The 21,398-nt window shown below is 41.5% G+C and overlaps 1 protein-coding gene across 4 annotated transcripts in view; it reads right to left on the bottom strand.

The window, feature by feature from the left end:
- The window catches only part of POLK (DNA polymerase kappa), a 215,302-nt gene that overhangs the window by 16,863 nt on the left and 177,041 nt on the right, over positions 1 to 21,398 (bottom strand). For all 4 annotated transcript variants that reach the window (XM_029575127.1, XM_029575146.1, XM_029575117.1 and 1 more), the window contains one exon: positions 348 to 1,283. In XM_029575127.1, coding sequence (XP_029430987.1) covers positions 348 to 1,283 — 936 coding nt within the window. The remainder of the gene's footprint in view (positions 1 to 347; positions 1,284 to 21,398) is intronic.

Here is a 21,398-nt window from a genome sequence, read left to right as displayed (position 1 = left end):
ATCAAGTTTTATGTTCTTGATGTTTATTTGAAACTAATAAAGAGATATAAAAAAAATAGATTTTTCCTCTTCAAAGGGGGAGATAGTCCTAAATTCAAAATATCCATCAGATTCTTTAACTCTACAAGGAAGACGCAGAAGAACAACAGCCTCTACAAACCTCAGCTCATTACAATACTTTTCTCAATTTTGGAGCAATGCAAGATGTATCTATCACACAGGATTCAGAGACTCCTCACATAACACTAGATCTTTATCTGATGATAAAATCATGTCCAATCATGAGTTTGCTCTCTCATCAGAACATCAACTCTATAAATGGCATGCTGGAAATGAAATACACTCACCAGCATTTTGCATGTTTGTTGCAGTGTCACTCTTAGCTGGACCAGCGTTTTCTTCTGTCAGCTTCTGAATTATGCCTCTGTTTAAGCACACATCTACATGCCTATTAAATAATGCAAGGCTGGTGGTCTTTTGTTCTAAGTTGCACACGGGGCAGATCAAAGCAGTGTCTTCCATGATTTCTGAGGAACAGGACTGCTGAGTTTCTACTTCTTCAGCCAACGATGAAATTGGTAAAGCAGAGAATGTCTCTTGATAACATAGGTTGCTTGTTGCAGCACTGGGCCTGTCAGACTCTTTTGAATCTCTCTCTGTGCCTTGCTTACATTCCATTTCTATTTCAGCATTTCTGGTGGTATAGTTGTCAACCCAAACATCCACTGGTTTGTTTGCATTATTAATCTGTGATATTTCAATGCTTTTCTTTTTATTGTCTGAGGGACAAGCATAATCAGTATTGCTCCTTTTTAAGAGTAACCCGTCCTTTTTATGCTGTATTTCCTCACTACTGTCTTCACAAACCCCAGTTAGGCATTTGTCAATGTGTCTATTAAATGTCTCCAGATTGCTTGTTTCCTGTTCTTGAAAGCAAACGGGGCAAGTAAGGATGTGGCATTCACTAGATTTCTCCAGTCCTTGTGTGTCATTTGTTTCCTGCACAGACGCCACTAATGTCCTCAAACTAGGCATCACTTGCTGGCTAACCGTGTCATCTCCAAGAGGCTCCTTATTGTTTTGCTGCATTTCAACTCGCTTCTTGTTAAAGAAACTCTCCCCATGAGATGTCAGCGCAAGTTTGCTGCAATGCCTGGGCTCCAGGTTCTCTGGTGGAAGTGAAGATGAGCTTTTGGCTGCTTTTCCAGTCTGCAGAAAATTGAGAATGCTCTTCTGGTGGTGTTTCTTTTCATCTTCACTTAGAAAGCTGGACACTCGTACACCTAAAACAAAAGCACCATAGAAACATATCAACTTTCATATCCACATTACAGTACTAAGAGTGACGTTCATTAGCATATAGGATTAATAAACTCATTGTGACTGTTTCTAATTGTGTTAGCTTGATTTTTAGGGCTCAGTTTTATAGCATCACATATACAACAGCCTAGAAACCCAAATTTGTTTAAAACATACAATAGACCTGGTAAATCAACATCTCTTGGAGACAGAGATCTTTTTTGGCCAAAAATATTACCATTTCTCCACTCTCTCCTTCTTAAACGTTTCTTTCTCCAATATGGAGGATTAAGATTCAATGCCAAGAGATTCAATGCCAAGAAGTGCAGAGTCATGCATATGTGGAGTGGAAATCCAAATGAACTGTATTCGATGGGGGGAGAAAAGCTGATGTGCACGGAGCAGGAGAGGGACCTTGGGGTGATAGTGTCTAATGATCTGAAGTCTGCGAAACAATGTGACAAGGCGATAGCTAAAACCAGAAGAATGCTGGGCTGCATAGAGAGAGGAATATCGAGTAAGAAAAGGGAAGTGATTATCCCCTTGTACAGGTCCTTGGTGAGGCCTCACCTGGAGTACTATGTTCAGTTCTGGAGACCGTATCTCCAAAGAGACAGAGACAAGATGGAGGCGGTCCAGAGAAGGGCGACCAAAAAGGTGGAGGGTCTTCATCAAATGACTTATGAGGAGAGTTTGAAGAATCTAAATATGTACACCCTGGAGGAAAGGAGGAGCAGAGGTGATATGATACAGACTTTCAGATACCTGAAAGGTTTTAATGATCCAAAGACAACGACAAATCTTTTCCGTCGGAAAAAAATAAACAGAACCAGAGGTCACGATTTGAAGCTCCGGGGAGGAAGACTCAGAACCAATGTCAGGAAGTATTTCTTCACGGAGAGGGTGGTGGATGCCTGGAATGCCCTTCCGGAGGAAGTGGTGAAGACCAGAACTGTGAAGGACTTCAAATGGGCGTGGCATAAACACTGTGGATCCATAAAGTCTAGAGGAAGTGAATGAAGAGTGGGTGGCTCGCGGGAATGACGGCTACTACCTGGAGATAATACTCTTAATTCAATAAACATACACACGGTTAATGCGACTCCAACATTGCTCTAAGCTTCAACGGCAAGAGTAAATGTGGAAAAAAGGATTTGCATTCACAAAAAAGTGGGGAGTAGCTTGCTTGTTACGACGGTTACTACCCCAAACCAAATAAGCCTGTACTTCACTTTCAATGCATATCCAGCATAGCTCTCTGCTTCAACAGCAGGGGAGAAAGACCGATACTTCACGCATATCCAGCATAGCTCTCTGTTTCAATGGCAGGGGAGGAAGACCGATACTTCACGCATATCCAGCATAGCTCTCTGCTTCAACGGCAGGGGAGGAAGACAGATACTTCACACATATCCAGCATAGCTCTCTGCTTCAACAGCAGGGGAGGAAGACTGATACTTCACGCGTATCCAGCATAGCTCTCTGCTTCAATGGCAGGGGGAATGAAGAAAAGTGGATCTATATACAGACAACAACCAACAAGGACTGAATTGTTGAATTGGTGTATTGGTGTAGCTTGCTTATTGCGGCGGTTTCTACCCCTAACTAAGCTAGATATTTCACTTAGATGCAGTTCCAACACTGCTCTCTACATTAATGGTGGGGGTGGAAGGGAAATAGAACCAAAAGGTTACTAAGAGCCAAGAGAAACAGATAAGTATGAGAAGAAAAAAAAGTGCGAAGCTTGCTGGGCAGACTGGATGGGCCGTTTGGTCTTCTTCTGCCATCATTTCTATGTTTCTATGTAAGACACTCTCCACTTTTCTCCCTTAGATCTTCTTCTTAAAGCCTTCAAATGATGGCATTCATGAAACAGACATCCAAGTGGGGAAAAAATTAAAGCTATTATAAAGCAGCAGGAAATATTCAAATTATCTGTTTCACAAAGGCCTTATTTTTCTGACATCTATGTTATCATGCACAGAGGACTGGCAGTTGGACTGTTCCATCATATTCAGTAGGGGAAACCTACCCATGTGGATACATGTTTTTTAAATGACAAAAGATTATAAAGAACCTAGTAATGTGAAATTCATGAGTATTTTTGGTTAATAAATGATATGCATTGTATCTCTTATTATATATCACAGTTAGATGCATAAATATAGGCTAATATGACCACCCACCTTGTGATTTCACCCAGAACTGCAGGCAATAATTTTGTTATACAATAGGCACAAGAACATAAGATTTGCCATATTGAGTCAGACAAAGGCCCATCAAGCCAGTATCCTGTTTCCAATAGTGGCCAATCCATGTCACAAGTACCTGGCAGGATCCCAGCTTGGAGAAGAGATGGCTGAGGGAGGATATGTTAGAGGTCTAGAATGAGTAAATGTGAATCATTTATTTACTCTTTCGGATAATAGAAGGACTAGGGGGCACTCCATGAAGTTAGCATGTGACACATTTAAAACTAATCGTAGAAAGTTCTTTTTCACTCAATGCACAATTAAGCTCTGGAATTTGTTGCCAAGGTATGTGGTTAATGCAGTTAGTGTAGCTGGGATTAAAAAAGGATTGGATAAGTTCTTGGAGGAGAAGTCCATTACCTGCTATTAATTAAGCCGACTTAGAAAATAGCCACTGCTATTACTAGCAACAGTAACATGGGATAGACGTTGTTTTTGGGAACTTGCCAGGTTCTTATGGCCTGGACTGGCTACTGTTGGAGACAGGATGTTGGGCTTGATGGACCCTTGGTCTGACCCAGTATGGCATGTTCTTATGATATATCCCATGCTTATCCCAGTCCACTTTAATATTGGTTTATGGACTTTTCTTCCAGGAAGTTGTCCAAACCTTTTCTATACCCAGCTACACTAACAGCTTTTACCACATCCTCTGGCAACGAATTCCAGAGTTTAATTTTTTTGCTGAGTAAAAAATATTTTCTCCTGTATCAAATACTGTATATTATCTAGTAACTTCATTGCCCATCCCGTAGTCTTTGTACTTTTTGAAAGAGCAAATCACCAATTCGCATTTATCTATTCTACTCTCTTATTATTTTATAGACTTTTATAATATCTCCTCTTGGCTATCTCTTCTCCAAGATGAAAAGCCTTAACCTCTTTAGCGTTTCCTCACAGGAGAATCATTCCATCCCCATTATCATTTTGGACACCCTTTTCTGTACCTTTTCTAATTCTGCTACTGTATATCTTTTTTTAGATGCGGTGACCAGAATTGTACACAATATTCAAATTGTGGTATAAAGGCATTATGATGTTCTCTGATTAATCTCCAATCTTTTCCAATAATTTCGAGCATTGTATTTGCTTCTTGGTCACTGATGCAAACTGAGCAGAGGATTTCAATATATTATCCACGATAATGCCTAGATCCTTTTGCTGGGTGATGATTTCCAACAGGGAACCTTGTATTATGTAGCTATAATTTGAGTTGCTTCACTCTACGTGCATCATTTTGTACTTGTGCATATTAAAGGTCCGATTTTAAAAGGGCCATGCATGTAAAAAACAGCGATTACGTGTGTGTCTGGGCCTTGTGCATGTCGTGCGCATTATAGAACGGGTTACGCGCAGAAGTGCTGGGCCCTGCAAAAAGGGCGGACTTCGGAGGGTGATCTGGGCAGGAGCCGGCCGAGACAGCGGCTATTAGACCCTGTCCTGGGGAAGCGCGTGCCAACAGTCGGCCAGCATGCGTAACTTACTTCTGCTCTGAAGGAGCAGAAGTTACAAAACAAAAAAAAACCTTTCCTAGTTAGGGGTCAGGGAGGAGAAGGGAAAAGGAAGGAAGGGTAGATAGGGGTAAAGGAAAGTTCCCTCCCAGTCCGCTCCTTAATTGGAGTGGACTGGGAGGGAATTGGGTGAAGGCCCGATTGCGTCGCCGCTCATAGATTACAAAATTCCCCCCCCCCCTTGCACGCGAGAGTTGTGGGCTGCCTGCAGATGCGTGGACGTTAAAATCCAGTGCGTGCCGATATATTTTATATAATGTGCACGCTGATACACGCATGTTATAAAATAGCCGCCTCTAGGTGCGCGTGCTGGGAACTGTGCACGGGTCTTAAAATCGACTCCTAAATATCTACCATTTGGATGCCCAATCTCCCAGTCTCGCAAAGTACTCTTCCAATTTCTCACATTCCTCTTATTATAGAACAATTTTTAATAATTTTATATCAGCAGAAAATTGGATCAATTCACTTGTTGCTTCCATCACTAGATCATTTATAAATATGTTAAAAAGCAGTGGTCCCAGTATAGATCCCTGGGGCACTCCACTATTTGTTTTCTCCATTGAGAAAATTGACCATTTATACTTAATCTCTGTCTTCTATCTTTTAACCAGTTTTCAATCCACAATAGAATATTGCCCTCTCTCCCATGACTTTTTAATTTCCTTAAGAGTCTCTCATGGCATACTTTCTGAAAAGCTTTTTGAAAATTCAGATACACTATTATCAACTAGCTCACCTTTATCCACACCTTCAAAAAACTGTAGCGGGTGGTAAGGTAAGACTTTTCTTGGCTAAATCCATGTTGGCTTTGTCCCATCATACTATGTCTATCTATATGTTCAGTAATTTTGTTCTTTATAATAGTTTCAACCATTTTTCACAGCATGAACGTCTGTAGTTTCCTGAGACTCTTTTTAAAAACTGGAGTTATGACTTCTGGCGAAGATGTGGGGCAGAGCGGCATTTCCAGCTTGGAACTCCTAAGGTGTCAGCAAATATCACCCGCAAATCTCTCTTAAAAAAAAGAACCAACACCTGAAATCATTGTGGAAGAGTTTATTTAAACCCATGGACAATTTCATTATTAAAAATCGGCAGAAATGACCAGCAGGCAAAAGACAATCGCAGGTGAAAAAAACAGGCCACATGAGGAGAAAATGGCACCTGAAAAAGCACTGCAGTCTGAAGACTTGTCAGAGGTACGTGCGGGAGTTAACCAATGCTGTCTCTGCTGCATTAAAAGATCAGCTGCAAAACTTGCGATCTTCTTTGGATGAACTGCACGAGAAGTTTGAGAATAGTCAGCTGGCTATAACAGCTATAGACTCTAAAGTGTCTCAGCAGGAGGAGCGTATGAACACTACTGATACGGAGGTGATGCAGTTCAAAAAAGTGGCCCGTGATTTGGAGTCCAAAACAGACAACTTAGAAAATCAAAGTCATCAGAATAATGTGCGCATCTTAGGAGTGTCGGAGTCGATTTGAGGGGCGGCTTTGGTGCATTGGAGTGAAATCTGGCTACTGGAGGTTCTCTGTATGGTGAATACAGCGCACCATATTGGGCTTGTTGTAAATGCAGCATTTAAACCACAACAAGTGTTAGTTAAGTATCTAAACATCACTGACAAAATGAAAATACTTGAAGCATTTCAGAAACAGAAAGAGCTTCTATGTGAAAACGGCAAGAGACTTTTGCTCCCCAACTTTTCTGCAAAAGTGACAGTGGCTCAAAAAGAAATGACGTCCTATTGTTCCCAACTGTTTAATATAGGGGTGATATTTTTGCTGTAATATCCTGCTTATTTGAAAGTTTTTCACAAAGGGGAAACCAGGATGTTCAACCCTAAAGAAGAGACGAAGCAATTTGTGGAACTGCTATAGAGTATTGTATGATCAAAATTTGTGGGGCTTAATATCTTAGTGATTTCCGTGGCACGCTATTAATGGATCTTCGATGGCAAAAAAAAAAAAAAAAGGAAAGGAAAGGAAAGGAAAACAAGAAGAGGAAAATAATTCACTCCCATTCGGATTAACTAGCTCATGCTTGGGCATGGCGTAATTATGTGTATTTGTGCGGATCTCTGCAGGTCAAAGTCTAGCATAATTGGCTCCATTTTGCTCGATATGAGAGGAATGTCCATTTATCCTAATTATTGGTTGCTTAGGCCTCAATTTCCACCATGTCGGTTTTCAGAAGATTTTCATCAGTTTGCAGACTCCTGGAGCTTCAGGGCTTGCTCGTGGTTTTGTTTTGTGGTGCACAAGACAGCAACACCAGAAGAAGCAATGCTTGAGACCTGGTGCAAGCTTCCCTGGGACACCACTTTTTGGTTTGGTCTAAAATGTTTACGGGGAAAAGTAAGTGTGTGATTTGTATGCATGAAAAGGTAAGCCTGCATGTAACTGCACTGTTGAGGAAAATACGATTTGAAATTGGTTTTATTTATTTATTTTGACCGTGCCCTCCAAGGTTCAGGGCAGTTTACAATGAAAATGAGCATAAAAGTTTGCTCACATATAGATAAAATTAAAATTGAATATAAAGAAAAATTGTTAAGTAAATAAACAAGAAGAAGGGGGACTACAGACATACTTAAATCAAAAAGCCTATGTAGGCAGACAATATAGTTAGATAGGGGTAAAATTATAAAAGATCTTTGAAAGCCTCCTTGAATATGGTGCTTTAAGGCTTTTTTTTTTAAGTGTTTTTTTGTAAATTATGATTTTATTGCTTACACAGAAAACACTATACAATAAAGTCATAAAGCAGAGATACAGTCCAGTGTAGCATTCATTATATTATACTAACAATATGGAAAAATATACCCTCTATCCTCCCCTAGCAACAGAAAGGGTCTAATCCAGTGGAGCAAAACAATACTCCTGGTCCTCAAAGCTAAGACGTTTGAGTCTCTTACAAACACATAAAGGAAAGCTAACAAGATCACAAGAAAAGTTAAGATCTCCTAGATTTCCATGAAATAAACAAGTCCCAAACCCTATGAAAACTAGGAAGCGTGTGATTTTTAACAGCAGATAATTCATATAAGAAGCAAGTCCGTTCAAGTCTACTAATAACAGTAGCAATGGACAAAATGGTATCCAGTTTTCAACAAGAGGCTAGCTCACATCGAGGTGAGATCATGATCTGATATACCAATAGTCACTTATCCAATGGTATAGCTACAGGTAAGTTCAAAAACAGAAAAGAGGACAAAATGTAGCCCACTGATCCCCTGAGCCAGACAGAAGACTGCTTTCCAAAACGAAACAATTCTGGGACAACCCCACCACAAATGAAAGAAAGTGCACTTTTCCCCACATCTTTTCCAGCATAAATCAGTCTTGTCAGGGTATGCTTTACTGATGTGCTCAGGTGTAAGATACCACCATATTAACAATTTATAACTGTTTTCAGACATAAGGGCGGAAACTGAACTATGTGTTTCGTATTGAGAAATATGAGATCCCAATCCTCAGCCATCAAATTCCACCCCAGATCCTTTTCTCAAGCCTTAACATAAGTAGCCTGAGAATGCAAATCTCTGTTAAGAAACTTATAAATATTATTTATTTATTTGCTTTTCTATACCGACATTCGATCTGGCATATCACATCGGTTTACATATAACATGATGTCAAAAGGCAAGCCTTATAATGACATAGTACATTCTAAAAGAATTAATTAACTAACTAGGTACTTATAACTTACTTAACAAATTTACTTAATTGTAAAATACATTGAAATAACTATTTTAACAGAATATGTTCTGATTTGACTTATGTACAGTGGCAGGGAGGGGGGATGGCAGGGCCCGGGGGAGGGGGGGGGGAGAATTTTATCTGGGGAGATGGGTGGTATAAGGAGACGATTATTTATCTGGAGGGAAAGCTTTCCGGAAGAGCCAGGTTTTGAGGTTCTTTCGGAAGGATGGCGTAGAGGGGTCCATTCTGAGAGAGGGTGGAAGGTTGTTCCAGAGGTGAGGGCCAGCTATAGATGCGGCGCGTTCTCTTGTGGTGACTCGATGCACTTCCTTAATGGAGGGAGTGGTGAGAAAGCCTGTGTTGGTTGAGCAGAGATTTCTGGTGGAGTTGCTAGGGGTTAGTGGTTTCTGTAACCAGCTGGCTTTATCATTATGGATTGCCTTGTGTATAAGCATGAGAGTTTTGTATTGAGATCTGAAAGGGACAGGCAACCAGTGGAGTTGTTTAAGTGTAGGTGTGATGTGATCCGTTTTTTTGTTATTCGTTAGGGACCGTGCGGCTGCATTTTGGAGGAGCTGGAGGGGCTTGAGGGTGGCTGCGGGGAGGCCTGTTAGGAGGGCGTTACAATAGTCTAGCTTGGCGAAGAGGAGGTATTGCAGAACTGTTCGGTAGTCTGGGGGGTGAAGTAAGGGTTGAAGTTTCTTGAGGATTTGAAGTTTGTAGAATCCTTCTTTTATCAGTGTCTTGATATGAAATTTGAAGTTCAGTTCTTTGTCCAAGGTGACTCCGAGGTCTCTAACTGTCGTGAGCATGTTATATTTGGTCAGAGTTGTGGGGTCGGAATTGGTTGTTGATGTTTTTCTGGAGAGGTGAAGAATTTCCGTCTTGTTCTGGTTGAGTGTTAGTGCCATTTGGTTGAGGATGGAAGTTATATCTGTCAGGTAGGATTCCCATTGGTTTAGAGTATTGTTGATGTTATCTCTAATGGGGAGCAGGATCTGTACATCGTCTGCGTATAGGAAGTAGGTGAACCCTGTTTTGTCTAAGTAGTTGCATAGTGGCAGCATATAGACGTTGAAGAGGATGGGGGATAGAGATGAGCCTTGTGGGACTCCCTGTGGGAGAGGGATTCTTTCTGATGTTGTGCTTTCGTGGGTTACCTTAAAAAATCTGTTGGTGAGGAATGATTGAAACCATTGGAGAATGGTGCCACTGATACCTACTTCTCTTAGCCTGTGAAATAAGATCTTATGATTGACAGTGTCAAATGCGGCGGAGATGTCAAGTAGGATTAGGAGGAACGATGTGCCCTTGTCGTATCCTCGTATTATTGTGTCTGTGAGGGTGAGTAGTAGTGATTTGGTGCTGTGGGATTTTTTGAAGCCATGTTGAGCGGGAGCTAGTATATTTCGGATTTCAAAAAATTCTGATAGCTGGTGGTTGACTGTCTTCTCGATGATCTTGGCCAGGAATGGCAGGTTCGAGATGGGCTGGTAGCTGGATGGGATGGTTGGATCCAGTTGGGGTTTCTTTAAGATAGGTTTGACCATAGTGCATTTCAGGGAATCCGGGTGGACTTCTTGTTCGAGGGAGATTGGTGATGTCCGCTATGGGTCTTGCTAGGCAGTTGGGGATCAGTTTGAGGGACTTCGTGCAGCTTGGCTGCACATTTTCCTTTCTGAATCGCACGGGAATACCTAATAGGGCCATCAACATGCATTTGCATGTTGCGGGTGCTATTAGGTTTGGGGGGGTTGGACGCGAGTTTTTGACCCCTTACTGAATAAGAGGTAACGCTAGCACGTCGAAAACGCGCGTCCAATCGCAGGTTAACAGTGCGCTCCGCCGGAGCACACTGTACTGTATCGGCCTGAAAGTAAATAATAAGGGTGACAAAGGAAACACTTGTCTAGTCCCCCATTCTATATTAAAGGAATCAGAATATAGATCATTAACTTTGACACAAGCCTTTGAATTAGAATAAAACAGCTGAAGCCAATTGAGAGAAAAAAAAGACCCACATTTCATTTTCCCCAATATATGAAACAGAAAAGGCCAGTGCACCAAGTTGAATGCTTTCTCGGAATCTACTGAGAGCAAAACCCTAACCCACCAAATTAAATCAATAATCTTGCGCACATTGTCGATTACATAGTCTGGGTAAACAAATAAGCATGGGTGTAGCTTGCTTGTTACGGTGGCTACTACCCCGAATCAATTAAGCATGATACTTGACTTGGAATAAGTATCCAGCGCAGCTCACTGCTTCAGCAACAGAGGGAATTAAGTAAAGAGGATTTTTATTCAGACAACCAACAATGGCTGAATTGCACATGCAGGGTAAACAAACGGGAGTAGCTTGCTTATTACGGCGATTACTACCCCAAACCAATTAGCTAGATACTTCACTTAGATGCAGCTTCAGCACTGCTGTCTGCATCGATGGTGGGGGTGGAAGGGAATTGGAACCAAAAAGTTACCAATAAGGGCCCTGACCTCAGCGGTCAGAGTAACAGATTATGAAAACAAATAGGTGTGAAAGCTTGCTGGGCAGACTGGATGGGCCGTTTGGTCTTCTTCTGCCGTCACTTCTATGTTTCTATGTTTCATTCTCCCAGGTATAAAACATGTCTGATCTGGGTTCACCCACCGAGCCATAAACCTGTTTAAATGATTCACTAATACTTTTGCCAGAATCTTAAGGTCAACATTAATCAAAGAAATAGGTCTGTAAGAACCACAAAGGGTTGGTTCTCAACCTGGCTTGGCCAAGATATCCCAGCTACATTGACTCCCACTGACAAGGAACTGCCAAAACACAACAAATTAAACCACTTCAGCAACAAGGGAACTATTTCTGAAGAGAACTTCTTGTTAAAAAAAGGATGGTGAAGCCATCTAATCCTGGAGCCTTGCTTATCTTCAAGTCCTTAATCACCTGTAATACTTCAAAAGAGGTCATTTCAGCATAAAAACATTGCTGTTCATCTTCCGTAATACTCGGAAGGTCTACTAAGTCCAAGTAAGCATATATCTGGCTAATTGTGATAGAGGTATCAGCATCATTTAATTTCCCATAAAAATGCATGAATCTTTGCCTAACATTTCTGCGTGAAGTCAACATATCCCCTTCTTCCACCATAATCTTAGTAATTTCATGTTGAGAAATATGCTTCTTTAACTTAAGAGCCAACAATCTACCATCTTTACTGCCCCACTCAAAGTGTTCTTGTTTTACCCGGTTCATTTGAAACACTATGGGGCAGATTTTGTTACCTTCGCACACGGGGTACATTTGTACGCGCTACCAAGCGCGAACAAATGTACACCCAATTTTATAACATGCGCACGCCGAGCCCTAGGGGATCCCCGATGGCTTTCCCCGTTCCCTCCGAAATCGGAGCGGCCTTGGAGGGAACTTTCCTTCCACTTCCCCCTCCCTTTCCCTATCTAACCCACCCCCCAGCCCTACATAAATACCCCTACCTTTCTACTTGCTCGTGCCAGCCGGCTGCCGGTGCACCATCCCCCGTACAGCCACTCTGCTGGAGACCTCGGTCCCGCTCCCGGACCTTCGCCCCACCCCCGGCCCCTTCCCGCCCCTTTTTCAAAGCCCCAGGACATACGCGCGTCCCGGGGCTTGTGCGCGTCGCCGAGCCTATGCAAAATAGGCTCGGCGCACGCAGGAGCAGGTTTTTTAGGTTATGTGCGTAAGTTACGCGCGTAACCCTTTGAAAATCTGCCCCTATGTTTTCAATTTCTAATGCCTGCAAACCATCCCTAATCTTTTGTATCTGCCCATATATTGAAGTAGACAAAGTAGTTCATTGAGCTTTTCCAGATCTAAAAGCTCAGTTTGCAACTTGTTTCCTCTCAGATTTCTCCTTCTTGATGAAGGCTGCCCAGGAAATCAAGTGCCCCCTTATAACAGCTTTCAAACAATCCCAGAGGAGAGGTGAACTGATATCTCCCACATCATTAATAACTATGTACTCTCTAATATTTTCGGCCAATTTAGAACAAAAAGACTCATCCCTAATAAAGTATTGAATTTCCAATATCATCCACCATGCTCCTCCCTGCAACACTGCATAGTTACCCATACAGGAGTATGATCAGATCAGGAAATGGGGCCTATCTCTACATGAGAGATCATGGGTAACACCAATTTATCCACAAGGAAGAAATCAATCCTGGAGTAGGACTTATGAGGACAAGAATAAAAGGAAAAATCCCTACCCTGGGGAAACTGGTGCCTCCAGACATCTATTAAATCCAATTGCTTCATGAACTTCTTAAGATGAACTCGCGATGCACTAGAACTAAAACTAATCCCCCCCCCCCCCCCCCCCCCGAATTATCCAACCTCGGAGATAAGATCAAATTAAAATTCTCTACTAGAATCAAATGATGTTAAAACTTTACCAAGAGATGCAAAAGAATAGATCTCTCCCTCTAGTTCAAACTTAACCAATATATATCTAGTATTGGGATCAGCATAACTGCTAGTAATCAGACCTTTGAAGTCCTCATGAAATAATACCCCCACATCTGCATATTTCTCCCTCTTAGCTGCAGCAGCAAAAAAACTGCCACGGAAAAACAGGCCATTTTAAGAGATACTCATAGTGCTTTTTAAAGTGAGTTTTTTGCAAGAGAACAATGGTAGCGCTCATATCCAATATCTCAGACTTAGGCAGTTGCCTCTTGCAGGGGATATTTAATCTCTTAACATTTAAGGACATTATACATATTCCAGCCATTGAAGAGCATTAAAGATAGGAAAATAAACTTCACACGCTGTGCTAGCTCTCCTCTCCGCATAGAAACTAAGATTCTAGGATATTTATTTATTTATTTATTTGAAGAGTTTTATATACCGTTATTCGGTGAAGCCATCATAACGGTTTACATAGTGAACAAATATATTCAAGGAAATTTTGAGATATTATTATAACATTGTGAACATTAAAGTAAAAACATAGAATAACAATTCTAGTAAGTAAAGTAAGGTAGGAAGAGGAGGGAAATGAGTTAGATAGGAAATGTAGTTCTTAGTTCATTTGAGAGTAGGTATGAGGAGATTATTGGGGGTCCATGAAAAATTTGCGAAACAGTAAAGTTTTTAGGTCTTTTTTGAAGGTTTTAATGTTGTGTTGCGTTCTCAGGTCTTCAGGTAGAGTGTTCCAAAGATTGGGGGAGGCGATGGAGAAGGCTCTCTCTCTTATAAATAAATTCTCTCAAAACCACAATCACCTCCTTTGTGCGCCTCCTTTGAGCGCCTCAACCCCTTCCCCACCCCACAACCCAAAACCAGCTGCTATTACTCCATAGCAGAACTGCAAATGCAGGAGGAGGAGGGAACATACTGAACATAAGGTGTATACTCCCCCAAGCAAATAACAGTAAATAAACTCCCATAGAGAAAGGTTATCTGCATTTTTCTACCAAACCCTTGCGAAAAGGTGTCTGGATATCAGCATATATATTGGCATAACCAAAAGAGATAAGCAAGAAAACCAATGCAGATTTAAAGGTATACAATTCAGCTTTTTCCACTGTCCTTAGATGAGAAAGAGTTTCCTGAGTGCCTTCTAGCCTTCGACCTCCTTTCCCCACTCTCTGCCATCTGGGAGTATCATCTTTCATCAGTCATTGGTACTCTTTGAGATGGAGCTTTCTTAACTAAGAAGCCTGCTTCCTCCAAAATGGCCTCTGCTTCTCTACCTTGTTAACTCTGGAATTTGTGCCTGAATAGTCATTGCTAGGCCAAAGGCTGAATAACCACTGATAACGAATCCCCTCTTTTCGCAGAACAGATGTTATTTTCCAAAGACCGATCTACTTTTTATAGTTACTGATGATAAGGCAGCAAAAACTGAGATGATATGTGACTCCCAAAGCCAGGTTTGCTGTTTTCTGGCCTCAGTAAAGATCTTCTCTTTAATTGGGAAATAGTGAAAACATGCCACTATATCGCAGGATTTATTCCCAACTTTAGTTCCTAGGGACCAATGCGTTCACTCTAATTCTACCTCAGCCATCGAGGATTGCGATCCCAAGCCTTGATTCTGACTCAGAAAAAAGGCGCACAAATTTTGAACCACTGCAGGGCAATCTTTGTACTCCTCAGTCTCCGGGATGCCGCAAAACCTTAAATTGCAGCAACAATTTCGATTCTCCAAGTCCTCAATTTTATCACGAAGATCTAGATTTTCCAGAGAGCAATGGCTGCATTGTGATTCTAATTTCTCCACTTTCTCAGATTGCACATCCAAACACATATTACAGTCATCCACGCGGCACCCTATCTCGGATAATTCCTCCTTCATTTCGGTTATCAAGCTCATCAGATCCTGCTTAGTTTCTCACATGTCCTTACGCAAGTCACAGAACCATTGCTTGAACTCTGAGTGGTTTGGGAGAGCTTGCAGATATCTCTCTGACTCACCGCCCGCATAATCATCTCCGACACCAAGTCACTCTACACCGAGGCTTCTTCCAATGCCCCAGACCCCAAATATTTGGAGGACATTTTCACATAGGAAAATTGTTTAAAGTCGTATCCTTTCTTCTTAGCGGCCATCAGGGAGAATTAGAAACAGTTCTAGGCACAGTAGAATGAAAAACGCGAGGGATGTGCAACAATTTTAACAAAAATAGCTTGGGGAAGAGCAGAGCCCAAATTCAGGCAGCCATCTTACTTGGTGGCCAGGTCCCCCTCCCTCCATCTTTTAGTATTCTAATGGAATTGGATAAAGAATTCCATAAGATGGGACCGGCAATGGAGAAGGCCCACTCTTTTGTCATGTTAAGTCTCGAGGCTTTAGGGGAAAGTACTTGAAGGAGAAGTTGGTTTGAGATCTGAGAATTCGTAAGGTAGTGTAAAAGTGAAGAATAGCAGATAGCCACGGATTGTAGTTGTTGTGAATGAGATTGTGTAGAATGGTTACAGTTTTGTATTGGATTCTCCAGGAAATAGGCAACCAATGTAGATTTAACAGGACAGGAAATATATGATCATGTAGTTTAGTGTTGGTCAAAAGGCATGCTACAGCATTTTGGGATAGTTGAAGAGGTTTAGATGATGATAGTGGCAGACCAAAATATAGAGAGTTGCAGTACTCAAGACCAGTGAGGATTAGAGATTGCAATATAGTTTGAAAAGTGGCAGGTTCAAAGAGGGGCTTAACATGTTTGAGGAGGTGGTTTATAAAATGATGATTTGACAAAGGATTTGATATGAACTCTCATGTCAAGTTTAGAATCGAGAAAGACACTGAGATAGCAGACAGTAAAGGAAATCTTGATGGGTGTATCATTGATGGATATGGAACTAGGGATGTCAAATGGAGGGCTACCAAGTATCATGATTTCAGTATTAGAGAGGTTTAAGGAGAGTTTGTTATGGAGTAGCCAGGACTTTACAGAAGATAAACATAAGGCGATGAACTAGAGAGTGGACTGAGGAATGCCAAGAAGAGAAATATTTGAGGGGGGGGGGAGGGGAATCTGAGCTGGGGTTTCTACTCTTTCAAATTCTAAGAGTCAACCTTTGTGAATCAATCCTGTTCTTTGATGTTTCATGACCAGCATCATGTTTAGTAAGCTGAATATCAATGGTTTGCACTCTCCTATAAAAAGAAAAAGTGCTTACAGCTGTGTGCAAGCATAAAATAAATGTTGCTTTCTTGCAAGAAACACATTTGGAAGACCACAAACATCAGAAACAGCAAAGAGAATGGGTGGACCATTGTTTTTACCCCTCATTTAACACCAGTCAAAGGGGTATGGCTATTTTGATCAATAAAATGTGCATTTTGATAAAGAGCAAATCCTGATGGTTCCAAATGGGAGGTATATCATTGTTATGGGCATTTTGTAAGGAGTTAAAGTGATGTAAGTCAACATTTATGGTCCAAATTCTTACTCCCATGGGTTTTTCAATACTATTCTTGAAAATATTTTGTACTAGGAAGGCTATTCGGTAATCATGTGGGGACATTTGTACTGAACTTCAACTAAGTGATGCTTGGCATATTCTTCATGTAAATGATCAAGAATATATATACTTCTCGCATGTACATTAAATGTATACTTGAATTGATTACAATCTTGTTAATGAATCTCTGTTTGACAAGTTTTCCTCTAGTAGCATTCATGATGTTTCTTTTTTGGACCATGCTTTGGTGGTTGCTACTCTTGTGTGGGGTCTACCTGGAAAGGGAGCGCTTCAGTGGAAAATTCTTTCATGGTTGTATGAAGATAAAACCTTTGTACCTTTTCTACATGACAGATGGAAAGATGATGTAGAGCTTAACTCCACTACTAATGTGGATCCTGTCATTTTTTGGAATGTCGCCAAAGCGGTGCTCAGGGGGGGCATATATTTGCCTATCAGCTAAGAAAGAAAAAGGACTGTGGCAAAAAATTGTGGGAACTGGCTAAAAAAAAAAAAAAAAGACTTCTTTAAACACACTCACATACATGATATGTCTCAAGATTCTAAAGATAAACTGCTGGCTACTAAAAAAGAACTAGATCATATCCTAACTAGGGAAGTGAATTGTTTTTATAACGAACTGAAATATTGTACGATATTTCTTAATTCGTTATATATCGGTTAAAACGTGAAACGAACACGTTTCCCCCCCGAATTTTCATGAAAAACAATTTTTTACTAAAAAAAAAAAAAAATGCCGATCCGCGGGAAAATGAGATTTTCCCGCGGCCAGACGAACCCAAAAGCGCAAATGATCGGGCACCCGATGCTCTTCCCTAATCCTAACCAATAAGGCGCAACAGTCTCTGATGTTTTAAAAATTGAGGCGACATCAATAGGGGAATAAATTTGGGAACCTTTTGGTTAGAAAGGTGAACTCTTATCATCATGCCTAGGGGCATGGTAACACAATTGATTTATGATTCTCAGTTTTGTGAGAGCACAACCACCATATTACAAGAATTCCAGAAGTATTATAAAAAGTTGTATTCTGCAGGAGAGCCGGCTGAGCAGGAGCAACAGCTTTTTAGTGATTTATGGCTTCCTCAGCTCAGTAAGCACTCTCAAGAAAATCTAAATGTGCCAATCACTGAGATAGAGGTGTGCAGAGCTATTAAGCACTTATCACTGGGCAAAACTCCAGGGCAAGATGGTTTTGGACCTGAATTCTATTAGCTTTTATGTGACTAGATTGCCACTCCGCTCATAAAAATGTTTCACTCAGCCTGTGAGAAGGGAATGTTTGAAGCAGGGCATAATTTAGCAACAATTTTTTTACTTCCTAGGCCTGGTAAAGATCATAGCTATCCCAAGTCTAACCACCCTATTTCCCTTCTTAATCAAGATATTACCGGTAAATTGTTAGCAGCAGTACTCGCAAATAGACTGAACCTGGTAATCCAAGAGGTGGTATCACCAAATCAAACTGGGTTTATAAAGGGAAGGATGCCAAATTCTAATAGCTTAAAAGCCCTACTTATGTTAATTGGTCTTGATGACGAAAAGGTTTTCGACCAGGTTGAATAGTCATATCTTCAGTGGGTAATGGGGAAGTTCGGGTTGGGTCATTCATTTATCAAATGAGTACAGCTATTATATACATCACCTCTGGCCCAGCTATTAGTGAATGGTTCCTCTCAGACCCATTTATTTTTGGATGGGGTTCTGGGCAGGGATGCCCATTATCACCACTATTTTATCTCTCATGGGAATCCTTAGATCTTAAATTACATTCCTTAGTGCTGTTTGAAGATATCCTCATTGGGTCTAAGGTGGTGAAGCTGATCCTATTTGCTGATGACATGATGCTGTTTATAAGAACCCACAGGAAAGCTTGGGAACCATCATGTAGGCATTTGCTTTGTAGCCTTTTCAGGACTTCAAATTAATTATGGAACGTTCGAAGTCCTGTCCATTGATGTGACCCTGCATGAGAGATGAGTGGGTTCTTTTCCCTTCTTGTGGGCTTTGGATTACATGCGATACCTAGGGATTCAATTAGCTCATTGTTATGGTTTTGAGGTGTTTGGTGGATTCTTAGGTGCTGCAGTGATGGCCACTCCCATAGGGAGGAGCCCCATGGGGAACTGCAGTACCAGGCTAGACTCAGATGCACAAACACAGAGATAGTTTTATTATACAGCTTGTAGAGTCCACCAGAGGTGGCAGTAGTGAGCAGGTTCCTGCAGCAGCAGTCTTGGGTCCTTGGCTGAGGAGACCCGTCCCACAAAGGTGGTGTAGGGAGCTCTGATGCAGATTTCTAATGAGGAGTTGTAGGTGAGACAGACTGGTAGATGTTAGATTACTCACAACTCTTGTAGCTGGAATGGTAGAGTACCCAGCAGATAGAAGAATAGTTGCAGGCACCAAGGTAGACAACTCAGGCCCTCGAGGAGCGAGTACCTGGATACTGGATAAGCACCTGGAAAGAAGCATAGGGCCCCCAAGAAGCAGGTACCCAAGTTAGTAGAACCCTGGAGGGTAGAGAGAGCTTCCAGCAGCAGCAAGAAGCGGCAGAGCAGCTTAGACCGGACGAATCCAATCCTTGCTAACTCAAAGTCAGTCAGCAAATGGGCAGGCTAAATACCCGGATGGTTGACGTCACTTGAGGGGGACGCCCTCGAGGTTCGCGCCAACGCTGGAATAAAGACGTGAGTAGCGCGCGCACACCCTAGGAGGCCATCAGGTGAATCTTGGCGGAATGCCTTGCCATAGCCGTTCCGGGGACGCCGGGGAGTGTGGCAAGCAGACGCGGCGATCGCCATCTTCCCGAGGCTAGTGGAGAAAGTGAATATTGAGGTGAGGCATGTGGGACAAAGCCGTCTGAGTCCAACGGATGCAACACTCATATGGAAGCTGAAATATATAAGTGTAATTTTGTAGTGATTTTGCAATATTAAATTTTTGTTGAAGTGCTGGAGGTCTTTGCTGTTGTCGCTCCTGGGCCAATGTGCCTTTATAGAGATGGCAATTCTTTATTGTTTACAAATACTACCAATCTGGGCAAAAAACAGGGATGTTCAATTTTTATGTGCACTGGTGGCTGATTTTATCTGGGATGGAAAGAGGGCTAGGATAAGCTTTGATACACTGAGGTTGGAAAAACAACAAGGGGGAGTGTTACTGCCTGATATTCAGCTATATAATTTCTATCTTTGCTTTATCCAGGATTGGGTTTCTAAAAAAAATAAATTTGATATTGAGGGGCTGACGGCATAAGGAACATTCTCCTATAGACCAAGTAATCTATTTCATTTGCCCAGGAGTAAGCTGCCTTATATTGGGGGCCCTAGTTTTTTGTTTAATACTGTCCATAAGGTTTGTAACCAGCACAGCATATTCCTTCTACCCATAACTGTCCAATGACAGTACCCTATGGAGGAATGACCCCCCCATTCCCCCAGATGCCGAACAAAATTCCCCAAGTGTAAGCACAGATAGCAAAAACGTTCAAATTCAGCAAAAACAATGTAAACCTTAACAAGGTAGCCCCAAGTAACCAAGGCTACAGTATGCTCAACCAGTTGTGCCCCAATATTATACAGAAAGGAACACTTTTTAATCATCAACAACATACTAAATCAAGCTTATAAACCCAATTAGGTGAGAACATTCAGGATTTGGATGCCTGCTTTCCTGGGGAAACTTTTTTCCATCACGAAAAGGCCTATCTAGTCACCAATGAAATTCCAGGTTTCTTTTTAGATTCCCCTGGCTGAATATCTGTAACATCCAGTTCAGCTCAGTAAGGCTTGTCACACTTCTTCCCTTGACTTGGTCTTGAAGGTAAGTCCACTGACTGCGAAGCTTAAACCAAAGGGGAAAGTCCAACGATATCATATATTCTCTCTCCTCAATCTTCCAGTAAACTCTCTCATTTCCCTTCATTGGTGCAAAGGCGCTGGGGCCAAATCATTGTACAAGGCCAATTTATGACCCTCCCATTGTACAGTTCCCTGGGTCCTGGCTAGACCCATAATTCGCTCCTTCACCGGAAAATCTTTCAAGCAGGCCACGATGTCCCGAGGGAAATTTCCCTTTCAAGGGCCCAGTACCTAGTGTGCCTGCTCAAAATTATTCACCGGAAACTCTTCATTGCTGTCCCGGACACTACAGTCTAGCTCAATGATTCCGTTTTTTGTTTGTTTTTTTTTTTTTGTTATCAACTCATTTGTTCTTGTTAATCTGTTATGACCCTGTTCCACGGTTAATTGTCCCCCCCTGTTCTTTGTATCGCCCCTAAGTGAATGTTGCAGTTGCATTGTAAACCGATGTGATATGTATCTTTTACAGGAACGTCGGTATAGAAAAGTTATAAATAAATAAATAAATAAAATAAATATGCTGCGTCATAGTGACTGCATCCTCAAATTGAGCTTCCTCAGGTAGACCTCTGATCCAGATGTTATGCCTCCTAGATCTGTTTTCCAGATCTTCAATCTTATCAAAGATCTCAGCTTGACAATCTAATATAGATGAGGTAGAGCTCATTACCTCTGTTATTTGAAGGTCCTGCACTTCCTGTATTTGCTCCACTTCTTCGACGTGTGACCCAGTTCAGACACCTCTCCCTTCAGTTCTGACATTAGATCCAAAATTTCCTTTTTAACAACCAGTATGACTTTT

The sequence above is a fragment of the Rhinatrema bivittatum genome, chromosome 1 (genome assembly GCF_901001135.1).
Source record: "Rhinatrema bivittatum chromosome 1, aRhiBiv1.1, whole genome shotgun sequence".
NCBI lineage: Eukaryota > Metazoa > Chordata > Amphibia > Gymnophiona > Rhinatrematidae > Rhinatrema > Rhinatrema bivittatum.
This window is presented reverse-complemented; position numbering and strand designations above follow the sequence as displayed.